At 39.9% G+C, this 14,246-nt stretch overlaps 1 protein-coding gene across 2 annotated transcripts in view; it reads left to right on the forward strand.

The window, feature by feature from the left end:
• inpp5a (inositol polyphosphate-5-phosphatase A) overlaps nucleotides 1-14,246 on the forward strand; it is a 283,427-nt gene that overhangs the window by 29,052 nt on the left and 240,129 nt on the right. For both annotated transcript variants that reach the window (XM_025897238.1, XM_025897237.1), the window contains one exon: nucleotides 10,838-10,879. In XM_025897238.1, the coding sequence (XP_025753023.1) occupies nucleotides 10,838-10,879 (42 nt within the window). The remainder of the gene's footprint in view (nucleotides 1-10,837; nucleotides 10,880-14,246) is intronic.

Raw genomic sequence — 14,246 nt, forward strand, 5'->3', positions numbered from 1 at the left:
GATAAATTCTGTCTGGAGAGTCACTGTAAGTGGCTTCTTGACAAGCTGGTTACTGTAAGGGTTTTTTGTGGTGAACAAGCCAAACCTTCAAACACATATGATTACTTTGGCTGTTTAATCGCAGAAATAAAAAACATTTCTATAATAATTATTTTGAAATAGGAAGGTTCATCTTTTTACCCACACTGTCGCCACAGCAGATAGAAGCATTTGATTTGGCACAGATTTAACACCAGATACGTTTCCTGATGCAACCCTGCCGTTTACCAAGAATTGGGAGGAGCTCTAGGAGTAAATTAACTTGTGACCCGCTGCGGGTGTATCCTCTTTGTACCGAACCACGGAGCATTTGCAAGCAAGGCAAACAGGTTAACTATGAATCCACCAAAAGCATTTATTATAAAAGTATTGTATAATGTCACTTTGGTTGCTTTTTATTCTTGGGATGTCTTTGTTTTAAATAATCCTGAGGTGGTTTAATTTATTAAAGACACATGGCAAAGCTTGTGTAATTAATTCTTGTAATTTGTGATTATAGAACCAAAGCTTACTCAAATTACAACCTATATTTATATAATTGAATCTTTAATATGGCACTGACCAACCTTTCAAATGGATACAAGTATGAATGACACACTTGACATAATGCTGAATCACACAGCTCTTTCATTTGTGTCTTCTTGGGAAAATTGCAGTTTGTTCAAGGTTATTGTTTGTCACTTCTCACTAAAGAGGTATTCAAGGGGCATCCAGTAGCTGCATACATCACATTGTTCTAGGGAGTTTACTGTATGTGTTGAGTAACACATGGCAGAGGTGTGAGTGGGAGAGCTCACACTATTTAGATAGTAGCATAGCTCTGTCAGATTGCTGCTCTGACACCTTCTGCAGCACCTCAGAGTTATACAGCAAAAAGCTTTTTTCAGGGCAATTAAAATGTTCAATGTCCTTGATTTTTTTTCCTATTTACTGGAAAGACTAAATCATTTATTAAAGGAAATGGAAAGCTAATATGGCTCATACGGTAAGAAGTTTAAGACCCATGCTGTAGTCTGCATTGCATGCAGAGATTTTACACACCTACTCAGCAGACTGTATCCTTCAGCCTAGGTGTGTGTGCTGTTGAATGGTATTGTTACTGTGCGCTGTGCTCTCAGGTAGTGGGGAAAAGGCTTTCCAACCACATGGTGGTTGCCCTGAGTGCTGTAATTTCCTGTTTTCTAATGACATTTGATCTAGACAAATCCCAGCTGATTACAATGTCGATTCACACTAAAATGGGTGGGTGTGTGTACATTTGCATCAATACTCTAATAGCAGTTTACGTGTCCCTAACCATGGTTGCAGAAGTCACTGCCAGCCCTCATCATCTCATCTTTTTTCTCCCAATCATACAACAAAATATGCTTTCTCCAGAATATTTTCATAGCAGTGATGAAATTATTCAATTATTCAGTCATTCTCTATATTGGATTATTTCTATTTAGGGTCAAGGTCGGTTGGAATTTATCCAGAAGAAAATAGTTTATAGAGTTTTCTTCTGTCAGTGTATGCTTTCTAAATGAAAAAGATAATCAGACAAAACTTTCAGAAATATAAAAGTAGAGCTCTCAGTCAAGCTTTTGTTCTCAATGCAAGTCATCGTGAAAATCCAGTACAGATAAATCAATGAAATAAAATTACAGCTTTTAAGAGAGGAAGAGGAAAAGCCACTCAGGATCTAATCTTCATTTATTTTAAAGGTCAGTGGACAGGTGGGACACCAGACACATCTGATTAAAAAAAATATCCTTTAATGTTTGCTTACTTTTCTCCAAAATAAGGTTTTAAAAGCTTCTAAAAGCGTCATCCACCAATGTCCAAACCTTAAGGGACAAGAGAGGCAAAATTTTCCCCTCAAAACCTGAAATAAGTTCAATTGTTCTTCATTATGAATGTCATCATATCAGAAATTAAGATTCTCAAGACCTGAAAAAAAAGATTCTCCCATGTATGTAAATGTAATCTCTTTCATAAAAAATATTTTAAATAACTGACATGGGTGGGGTAAGCTGAAAATGTGAACGTGTTGTTTTAGTTTGTGTTGACGACCACACTTAAATGTTAGGATGGTTGTTTAGTAGCCTGTGAACGTTACTAACTTGTTATATAAGTGTAAACATTTATATAACACCAACCATTGCAAGCGTTTAAGCCTACTGAGCGTATCTGACTTCACAACAGCATTGCCAGCTGTCTCCAACACAATTCTGATGTGTTTCAGGATAACAACGTGAAGTACTACCATACCGACTCTTACCGGCTTTCTTATCAATGAGTTGTGGTTGGAACTACAGTAAATATCTTCCATGTGTAGTTTTTCCTGTGATTGTGGGTGGCCTTCTTTTTCTTTTTCAGCACAGGAGAAGAAAAATAGTTGTAGGCATGTGCTGCCCCACTTAGTTCCGGAAGAACTACCCCGGTACATTTTGCTCCCTCCTATTCTACAGTGTTTTAACTGCAATCGGTCAGTAAGAGAGCTGATACGTCCAGAAGTTTATGTTTGTGTGACAACACTGAGTTGTACGTGAATTTGCCTTTAGCAAATTATCCGTAAATGCAGCTTAAATTTGCACAACATTTGGGTGAAACCTTGCCTTTAGAGAGAGAAAGAAGAGAGTTGAAGTGGAAACGCAGCACAGTCAAAGCTATTCATAGTGTTGTGCTTGTTTGTACGCAAGAATGACGCAAATAAAGTAGCTGTGTGATCTGAAAAGAATTGAATAGTTCAGATTCTGCATGCGTCATCAATTAATCAATTATGAGCAGCCCGGCGCTGATACAAAACGCCGTTTGAGGCTGACGTGTTTCCTTCCTCTGTACCTGCACCGTACTTCCATACCTTCTCCTCTCAAAGGATGAAGACGTCTCTCAAGAGCCGGCCCCCGATCTAATTTAACATGTCAGTGTGGGTTTGCTCTAATTAGTTCCATAATGAGCTTCTTTGATGTGGTGTTATATAAAATACTGAGGGGACACGCCTTTGCGTCATCGGGCCTCCACAGAGCTCCCACGAAGGAGAGTTGTTCGGGAGTGTGACATCGCCTGCAGACTGTTGAAGGATGTGAGGCCGGCCAATCGGCAGATTCCCCTGCTGATTCTCCAGCTGCTGTGCTTCCTCAGATCCCCTCGATCAGTCAAGGGCCTCCATCTAGCAGGGTATTTTTAGTGAGCGGCCTGCTCCCCTGAAAGCCAATAACCTCCTTTTAAGCAGCCTGTCAACACTCGCATACAAGCTGCCAATGCACAACGAGCTGCGCCACAAGGGTTGGAAAAAACAAGGCTTTGACGTGAGAGGCCTCTCTTCTTGCCCACTGATGTACATCTTAACTTTCTGTGGTTATTAATTGGGTCATTTGCTTTGGATACAAGGAAATGAAACAATGTTCCTAGGAACTTGCGCATGCTGTAGTTCATTTAGGTAATAAGACATATCAAAGTGGAGAATTGATTCTCTTTGAAGAGCATTCGTTTCTGTGAGCTGCGGTTGTTTGCTGCAGCCTTCCTGGTAGTAAAATCTGTCACTGAGTTATTCATTCATTTATTTTGCATGGCAAATTAGGTGGTTATAATCTGAAAAAAAGGGATCCATTCCTTCTTATCATTGACTCGTTCATGGTTTGTTGACTCAAATGGGACACGGATGGTTGATTGCGTGCTTGAAAATCTCAATTTTATGAAAGACTAAAGTTCTGGAAAAAACCCATGAGAATGGCAGGCGACTGTATCTTAGACCAGAGGATTTCAGAAGTAGTACTGATTTGCTACAATGGAGCATCTGCACTGTAAAAGCTCGTTTCTGCTTTTTAGTTGTGCAGTTTTTGTATTTTATGGGATTGCAAGAGACAGAATGAGGCACCGAGGTTTCGTTGGTAGATCCTACACATCCCTTGTTGCAGTTCAGTAGCATCTCTGCCTAGAGCTTCGCTGCATGGTCGATTCCCACGTATTTGCTGCTCTAAGCTTGAAGCAGATGGAGGAAAGAAGCTGATAATCAGGTTGACAGAGCTCTTTCAGACCCACACAGGCTGCTATACAGCTGGATGAGTGGTGTTCCTGACAATTTTCTTTATACTGTACACAAACACACTTGATTATCTTATCTTAGGGCTATCTTTCTTATAGTGTTAAGTTTTTTCAATAGTTGTGACCACATAACACCTAATTTGACCACTGCATAATAGTAATAATTTGGATTTTTTTATGTTACCAATCCATTAACAAAACAGTGTAAAATGTCTTTTTATTTTAAAACAGCAGTTTCATCAGTTTTTCCACAAGTCAGCAGACACATTCATATATAAGGAAGACACAAATAATCCTGAATAGAAATTTAAGGGAGACCACTATCTTTGTTCTGCCTCTCCTCCTAAAAAGACCAAACAACAGAGAAACATCAAACATACTGGCCAATCGTCTTATTCCATTGATGCACCATGCACATGGTAAATGTTGATGACTGTTGCATCTGTATTCTGGCTATACTTCATATCATGGTAAAGTTGTAGGTAAGTGTACTTGGTTTACGGTATCCTAACATAAATTAGCACACTGATTGTTCAGTGCTGTGAAGGTAGGAAGCAGAGACGCTGTTTGTGCCAGCACTCTGGGGTGAGCATTAAGGAAGCTGTAATGTTGTGAAACTGTGTGCTTGTGTTGTAAAAGCTTGACTTTTAGATGAAAGTTTAGGAAGTAAGCTATACATGCGGTTTCTTGGTTTCCACTGAACTTAAAGTGAATTACGACTGTTGCCGTAATGTAGCGGGGCAAAGGTAATGTCTTGGTCAGTGATGAGGCCCTCAAACTGGTGATCATTTAGACCTCTGGCTTGGGCAGATAACTGCTCTCATTAAGGGAGCGTTTTTGCAAAACGAAGTGAAAAGTAGACCCTTTTAGTGAATCGTTTTTGACTCACAGTCCATATATTTAGTTGAGGTTTATGTGTATTTGTGTTACAAGCAAGCTGTAAAGAGTCATACTGTTCCTTGGTTTGTAAGTTGTACCTCCCGTGTTTTTTTTCTGTGGTAGACCTGTGCGTGTCTGGTATTAGTGCCAGGTGTAACCAAGCAACCGTTGCTTTCTTAAGACTCCTCATCTTCGCTCTCTTCTTTTCAATTACAGAGGTTGCAAGAAGCAGAAAGAAGATCCTTTTAATTGCTGTTTTCTTCCCCCCATGCCAGTCTGGTTGTAGAAAGTCAGGACCTGTTGGGGATGGCAACTGTTGAGAAGGATGAGGCAGGAAATAACAGACAGCTGAGCCACGAGCATGGCCAAACTTAGCATTCAGCAGGCCTTAATGAAAATAATAACACTGCGGCTGAAAATGAGGGCAAGAGAAAACATCACAGGGATTACTTGGATTGTAAAGAGTGGGCTCTGAACTCATGTGGTGACCATGTGTTCCCAGCAGATCACCATGGGGTCTAACTGGACCGGCCTTGACGTAATTTCCCCGGAGTTGCAGTTTAAACAGCCTGCTTTTATACGGAGCTGTGCTGATTAATTCTAGCCAAAGAGTGTGTGTGTGTGTGTGTGTGTGTGTGTGTATGCGCATGCTTCAGGTGACAATCCCCAAGATTCTTTAGAAGACTGAAGGTTGTGACCTCTGCTACAACAGCAGAGCTTCATGTTACTGTTTTTAACAAATGCATACGTACTAATGCAAGAGCGGTGTGGCAACAGTCAATGTATATATTACATGTTGATGACATTCCTGCTAGCATACTGTAAGTCTTTGTCAGCATGATCTAGAGTGAGTTAGCCTCCCCTCTGATTAACCACTTCCTGTGAGTAGAGATCACCACACTTTACCCTTCAATTTCTGCAAAACGATATAGCTTGCAGCTTTTGGTAGAGAAATGCAAGCATTTTATTTTATTTTTATTTTTTAGTGCAGCCGCCCTTTTTATTTATTTAGGTCAGCATCAGTTCAGTGGAAACACGCATTCACCAAAAAACATCTGGTGGGGTCTAGTCATGCCGATACTTTTGCTTTTGTCTTGCTTGTGCAGTTTGTTTTCTGATTGCTGTATCCTGTTTTATTCACTTCAGTTCGGTGTTATTTCTATAGTGCTGTTTCATTTCAATAGTAAAGCAAAGAGTTTGCAGTATTATTAAGCCAAACTTGGTGATTTTTTTTGAAGATACAGTGGGTAAAAAAGACAAAGAAACGTGAAGAAACATCTAAAAGAACTAGGAGGTTCATGAAGGTCAGCTTTGTGCTTCTTCCATTTGGGGTAAGGGGATAAGAAGAGCACAAACACTATAAAAAAGCCCAAACAATGTGACATGAATTAGGGAACATCCATTGGCAGCCTGGCCCCTGCTTTTCAGCATCTCATAGAGAGCAAGTGTCCAAATTTGAAATGTTTCACATAAGTTTGTAGATGGCTTTCGTTACTTTACATGTCAGTGATTTCATTTATTTAGGGATGTCACTGTGTCAACAGTGAAAGGACGAAGACGTCAACAGTTTTGTAGTTTGGGATGTAATTTGTCTTGTCTCTTCACTTTTCAGATGTCAGTGTTACACCACATTTCCTCTCAGCATGCCCAGCCAGAGTGCTTTGCATGGTATTTGTTCAATTCAAAGATTGGTTATTTGCACTCTGCAAATATCTTGTCACAAGATACTCAGCCTACAGCCAGTGCCCAAAAGAAGTACTGTGATAGTGTCCTACTTTAAAGAAGAAGCGATAGGACTCATGTTTCAGATTTCACTATCATATCGAACTGAAAAGGAAAATGAGGGTACACCCGATCATACTGAAAGTCCCCTTTCTGTTTTTTTTCTCTATCTGTACCACTTGACTGCAAACGGCGTTCAGGTGATGAAGTACAGAAGATTTAGCCCAATCTTTTGTCATAGTTCCAACGCAGTTTTGCTCTATTATCAGTGATATCACTCAACAGTTTTACACTGTTGACAAACCTATGAAAAAGTAAAACACTGTTAAACAGTGATTTCCACTTAAAACCCAGGCAGAGTCTCTTAGTTCCCCACGCTGTCTGAAAAGTAGGCCATCGACTGAGAAAACAGAGGCATGGGCAAAAAACACAGAGGAGGTGGAGAGAACTAAGCTCGTGAAAGCACCAGTGGAGGAAGAGGAGGTGTACATGGAGGAGAGGCTGGGGATGGAGTGGGTTTATTTTTACCTCTTTGCCTGTATAGCCCCACGTTCTAATTAACTGCAAATTAACTTTTGATTTGACGAGGGTGGGCGGCAGAGTGCCGAGGCTCCAGATATAGACTCGGTTTGTCCTCCCTTTCCTTTTACTATTAGCCCACTGTCTCTCCAGGGCTCGGGCCTCCCAGGAACCACCGGTCCTCCTCTGAGCTGTCCTTGCAAGGCAGACATCTGTTCCCCAGAACCACCGCACATCTCTGCTGCACATCAGAGTGCTCTAGAAAACCTCTGGATGGATATCTACATGACCGAGCGCCTGTTGCTGGTTGATCTAGGACGCATATTCCCCAAATAAGATGCCTTTAAACTTGTTTATAAAACAGGTGGTGGTACCTTTGTATCGCGTTATTACCATGGTGACCCTTACGTGCAAAGTCCTCACTCAGAAAGATTTTTTAGAGAGATTAAATTCACAGCCGCTGCACTCTCTTTGTTACTGAGTGTCTGAGCGATATGAGTGTGAACACAGGAAACCTTTGAAATTGCAGTGAGTGCAGCTAACAGTGGTCCTGTGAGAAACAACCAATGGAAAGAGCCAAAAATATCAGCACGTATCATCAAGAGCTGTCATGTTACTGCATGACGCCGTCACCTAAGGGCACTGAGCTCTGAACTTGAGAAAAAGGTTTTAATCCTCACAGCAGCCTTAAGATGGTAAGCTGGCAAATGATTTGAACCTTTCTGTTCGTCTGTGTGCCTGTCTCTGTCTTGCTCTCTTTTTCTCTTCCTCCATCCATGTGACTAATGACAAGGTCCACTGCTTATGTCCTTATATAGACCTATGCTCTGTCTGATCTGGCTGAGGCCAGGATGATGGTGCACATACACTCACACTTAGTAAGTTCTGAGACATTTAGGTGCCCTTGGAAATGTCAACACATCAGGGATAAGCTTTTGCTCCAGTAATTAGTCGGTTAGTATTTTGGTGAGTGCAGGTGTATCATTGCTTGCTTAAATATTCAGGAAATCATACCATTTCTGGAATGAATTATTTGCTTGTCTTGCGTTATTGGTATACAGCCCAAGAGACTGGTCGATGTCTGCCTGGCAACCACCGGTCTCTAGGGAAAAATAATTATTTCTGACCGCTTGCTGAGGTTGTTAGCAATTGCTGTGAAATTGATTACTAACTCCCAGTCATGCAGGCCTAAGCAACAGTTAGTGACCCCATGGTGACCACGATTGCTACGAAAAAATGTGTATTCCCCCAATGGTTGGTGGTTTGCGGAGGTTGCTGGGAGTCTCAAGGTGAAATTGGTCATTAACAGGTATACAGTGGTGCATCAAAAACCTTCCTGTGGTTGCTGCGGTCGCTCAATAAGATGCCAGCTTGTTTGCTTGAGACCGATGGCCTTCAGTCAAGAATAATTTTTCTTTGAAGGTGAACATTCTCTGTTTCACTGCTCCTCTGAGGTTAGTTAGTGAATGTTTGCAGACAAGTCTGCATCTTCAACGCAAACGAAGAGTGATCGCATGAATCTGTCAGGAACCACAACCTTTATGGAGGTCCAGCACCTTTTTTGGTTGATCTTGCAGCCACTCACCAACTGGTGTTGGTAATACAGAGGTTGCTAGGGGTTGCTGACAGGTCTCTAAGCCTATGTGACTGACGGCTATGATGAGGAAGTTAATTTCTCTCTTTCGATGACTGTGTAAAATGCATAGCTAAACAAGTTAGTTAGCTTAGCTTGAAACCTGTAAGCAACTCTTCAGTGCCTTTCTAGAAGCGGTTTGCCAAGTTGAAACCTCTTATTTTCAATTCAGTTATTTTAAAGCATTATCTGACTGAAATTTAACCTCACTGTTCCCTGGGAACCTTCATGTCACAAGTCTACTCCTACCATCAACTTTGGTGTTGCAGAATTCTCTTTCAGGTTAATCAGGAATCTTTCAGTGTCGTGTTTCTCATATAATGTGTCTGCAATAGCTATACTAAGTTTAGCTATGTGCTATCAATACCTCTGCAGTCTTGTTTGTACAAAGGTAGTTTTTTTGGGGTTTTCTGACGGCTTCTTGGCAGGCGACAGTCAGAGTTACAGTGAAGTTGCCGGGAAATCTTCACGTTAGCCGAAGATGTTGTTTATCTAAGTACTGGATGAATGGGATAAACTGTTAGGCTGGAAATATTTACCTCGCACCTCACAAAGTGACTCGTTCACACAGTTGTATCTATATAGATTAAACAAACACTATTAGAGGCTAGCTAGCCTTAATGCTAAGCGGAAGATCTTCTAAACTATAGTAGCCTTTTTGTTGAACTATTATCTAAAACAAAAAGATGTCATTGTGCTGCTGTTTTGGGAAGTTGGCATTGATTTTTAGTAAGAAAAAAGTTCAGATAAGCTGCATTATTTTATTTTTTTCCCCCCAGTAACAGCATATAGATATGATGTCAGTTATTCAGATATAAACCTCTCTCCGTGCCCTCATGCCATCTAAGCTCACATCACCTACTTCTGTAATATATTAGGGCTTTGTTACAGATACCAAGGGAGCCAGCAGATCTCTTGTGTATTCTTATTATAGACTAGTCTTGTTAGGACAAACTCCCCAACACCACACACAGACACACACAGCCGTTCATCAGACCTAGTTATCGACATAGGGAGATCTCTCCATAAATGGTAGACTGCCCAGGGCCCTGTTTCTGTTTCCACTGCACAAACCAAATGAAGTCCAGGTCTGCGAATAGCCTTTTAAAGTGGAAGACAGAAAGAATGACAGATAGAGGCAGAGCAAAGGGAGGTGAGGAAAAGAAGAAGCGCGAGAGGTTTGTCGATGATCTGTCAGGATTTTTGACCCTGAGAGAAAGATGCAGTAAGTGGATTAAAGCAGGGTCCTCTCAGTGCATGCACTACATCTTTTACACATATAATAAATTCGTGTGTTGGGGATCTTTCCACACCTTTTAACAAAAAACAAAACTTTTAGTTTATAGTCAACAGAATTAAGCAGATGATTATTGACACGGATACTCTGGTTTGTTTCAGTGTAACCTTTATGGTGAAAGAGTTGGGGTTTGAAGTGATAAATCTGCTTATTCAATGTGTGCATCATTGAGTTTAGATATGTAATCTTCAGATTTCATAACATGTACATACTTGACTATAAATATGTAAATATAAAGCATAAATTAATGGATCTGTCATTGTGAGATGCGGCATACTCATGATGAGTACTCGACTCATCTTTACCTTATTTTTCACGTGCGATTGTATTGCAGTCATTTCACCTTGTTGGTTGATGTACTACATGTATAGTCTGCTTGTGGTTTGTCTGTGACCCGCAACACTGCACTGTCTTTGAAAACATCCTCAGAAGAGCACACTGAGTTTATTTAAACTCAGCTGACCTGTAGTATTTTTTATTTAACTGGTGAAGGAAACGATAAAAAAGGTCACGGGTTTGACAAGACGCTCTATGAAAATGCTGAGCAGGAACCAGACCCAGAAAGAAATGGCTCTTCTCATCTAGTGCACAGACAAGTGAAAAGACACCAACTTGATCATATATTATAGTATCATTGTTATTTTGAGATGAAGGATTATGCATTAAGAGTTGGTATTAAAGTATTATGTTGCTAACTCTTTGTCTATTTTTTCTATTTCCAGCTTGAAAATCTACAGAAGACATGGCTGAGGGAGTTTTACCAGGTAAGAGAAATCAAATACTATATGCATTTAATCCACTGAGTAACTCGGGCTTAACTGTTGACTGTTGGAAACACCATCAGCATGCCTACAGGTTTCAGAATGCCCCACATGGCCTGAACCCTCCCGTACAATAAAGAGTTAAACTCATAAATAAAACAGACTATTTGACAAAAGGTCTTTTTTCCCTCCTAAAAACACACAAAGTGGATTACAGTATAGCAGAACAGTCGACGCACTGTTACCATCACGTGTGTTTCTATAGCTTAAAGTGTTCTCATGTGACAGTCACCACAAACCTTGAGGATAGTCTGGGATTTTTCTCTTAAGCTGAAGCTATAGATCAAGTCAAATGAAGTCATGTGCTTCGTATGGCTACTGTCAATGAAATCTAGCTTTAATCTGCTTTAACTTATGATAGAATTTTATCTTTATCAAAAGTTTCAATGAACCTTTAAACCTTTTTAAAAAAAAATTGTATAGGTTAAAGTTAGTGTAAGCTCTAGGGTTATTTTCACTCTCTAATTGTATTGTTTTTTTTCAATAGGCAAAAGCTCGCGCTCAGTCATGTTTCATATCTTACCTTTTCATCTACATAGGAACCCCTGACTAACCACAACTCTTTCCACTGGGTTAAGGGAAATGAGGCAGCTAGACCTCTTAGCTGCTGTCTGAAAGAGAGCAGAGAGGGACACATGTAGTTTCGCTGTTACCATAATTCTGCATACAATCAGTGTATTTTACACATCAAAAGGGTAAAAATAATGCTCAAATACATTTTCCAATCTCTTTTTATTAAAGCGCTAAATATATGCTCATACAGGGCAGTAAACTTTCCAGACTTATGATTCAGACGAGCAGTTTTCAACTTAGTGAGTTAGTGTGTGCCTCTTTAAAATCTGGCATGGAGTTCTTGTAAAATATCCAGATTTCCAAGCGGAAGAAAGCTAAGGTGTTAGGTAGGGTTTTCCAACTGACTCTAAAAAATGACACCAGAGTGGGTTTTTCTACATGCTGAATGTTGGAACGGATTCCTTAAATGTTGCCAAAAGTAAATACAATAGAAAGATTGGCTCATCGCTCTGAGAAATGTGATTTCCTGACAGATTGAAGAGACATGTTACAAACATTTCAGTTTCTGTTGGACCAAACATAATTTGAGAGGGATACAAGGTACCTTTGCTATTGAATTTCTGTTGTATATGATTAATCTGTGTGGAAACATCACACAGGATGTTCTCTCATTTGTAGTGCAATGTGTAACATGATTGTGAGCATTTCTACCACACCTGCCCTCATAAATAAAAAACAAAAATCACAAGAAGCCTGAAGGTTAAAGACTGATACCACAAATATGGGCTCGTTGGAAATATTGAAAAATATATATCATATATCCTTATACTCGGAGTGAGAAGATTTCATGCTTGAGAAAATAAAATGATGGTATAAAGCAATCAAAGTGATTGCTTGATTAATGTACAGACACGATGAGACAAAATGAAAGTCAGAAACTAAAGAAGACAAATAACAAAAACGAAAAAACAAAAAACCCCACCCTGAATCACTTCTAGGAAGAAAGTGAAGAGGATGATACAGAGAATTAAAATAGATCAATTTCCATATTTATCAGCAGGGATGGCCGTAATTGAGCAATTCTTGTAATGTTACTCAACACTGCTTTCAGGCTGAATGGCCTGTAATGATTTGTGCTCTGGCCATGGGAGTGCTACAGCCATCAATATCTGTAATCTGATGCAGTACCAGTGTGTGAGGTGTCCAGCAGGTGAGGCCAAGGATCCTGCCTTGCCTGTGTAGAGGTCAATTACATGTACAACACAAACATAGTCTGTGAAACAGACATTCATTTTTCATGAAACCAAATTCCTGCACTGCGAGTTTACTCGTGGATGAATGAACAGCTGTACACTGTTATGATGACTTTGGAATATGTGCTCTTTGAGCTCTTTGAGGCCTTTGAGTTTTAAGATTTCAAGTTTTTTTTTACTACTTTTTGTTTAGACACCAAACATGTTTAGAAAACACTGTCAGCACTTATAAGAGGATATAGATGTATTGAACAATGCTATTGAAGTAAGTAATCGAACTCAGGCTGCTTGACTTCTTTACACTGATAAGAAGGATCTCTATTCCAGGACGTTGCATTATCTTGTTTGTCTACACCACATTCATAATAGAAGCCTTAACAGGAACTTGGTACATAACCACTGTGACCCCACCCATTTGCTTGAAGACTAGCATTTTTAATGCCTAGATTTTAACACTGAGAGTGGTCACTGTTGAGGTTATTTGGAGTTAGAATATAAATGAGGGTGGAGTTAATAGTTCATGCTTTGTAATGCTACACACAGTTGCACATTGCGTAATTGTGATCAATTTGTGCAACAACTTGTGATCTTGTGATGTCTGAAGTAGTTGTTTCGAAGACAGGGGACCAGGTCTGTGACCACTTGCACTCAGTTTCTGTCTTCAAAGCGTCTTTTGTGTGTCAAGATGGTGATAAAACGGCAGTAAGATGAAAACAGTTTGAGATTGAATGGGGTCAAGTTAACAGTTACACGCAATGTTTTTAACGGGACAATTAACTGTGATAAACGAGCAAAAATTTTAAATCTGTTGCAGTCTACGTGTATAGAAATAAAGAGACAAGGCAGAACCTCCTACATTTGAAAATTCATAAATTCTGTTGCTGCAGGACGGCTCTGCAGCCTTGCTTTTAAATTGAAACGTAACCAAATATATCCAATTGAGTCAAGTCCCCTGTTGCAAAGAGACGTTTTGCGCTGATTGAGTCAGATTGATTGCAACATGTTCCAATCATTGGCCAACCTGGTTGACTGATTTCAGTTAACCCACGTTCAATTGCGATTGTCTGGAGATGCGGATGCCTGTTATTTTGCGCTATGGTAGCATACAGTTTAAATACTGTAATGTTCTTGGGTGGCCTGGTAGTAAAGTTACCCAGATAGCAATGTAGGTTTTTTCTTTGTCACATAATTGTGTTTGCTCCAAAAGACAATGACACCACAGATCCAGTTTGAACTAGTTGATGTTGTAGCTCAACACAGACTCAGCTAAATTATAAATTTGATACAATTTAAACAAGTGAGAAGTTATAAAAGACAAGAGCTAGTTTTATGTAGCAGGCTTTGGGGACTGACTCGCTTTCAATCTCTCGCAGTGCTTCTGCTTTGGCTTAATATTTCAGCCACTGAAGGTTGCTCCTTCTTGTTACAGATATGTGCCATTAACTTCCAACACCAAAACAGTGAAGCTGCTGGATCTTTGTGTCCACTTTTATAGCAAATTGTGCATAACGTTTGGCATTTTTGAGAGGAGATGACTTCTACCC

This window comes from Oreochromis niloticus, linkage group LG13 (assembly GCF_001858045.2).
Source record: "Oreochromis niloticus isolate F11D_XX linkage group LG13, O_niloticus_UMD_NMBU, whole genome shotgun sequence".
NCBI lineage: Eukaryota > Metazoa > Chordata > Actinopteri > Cichliformes > Cichlidae > Oreochromis > Oreochromis niloticus.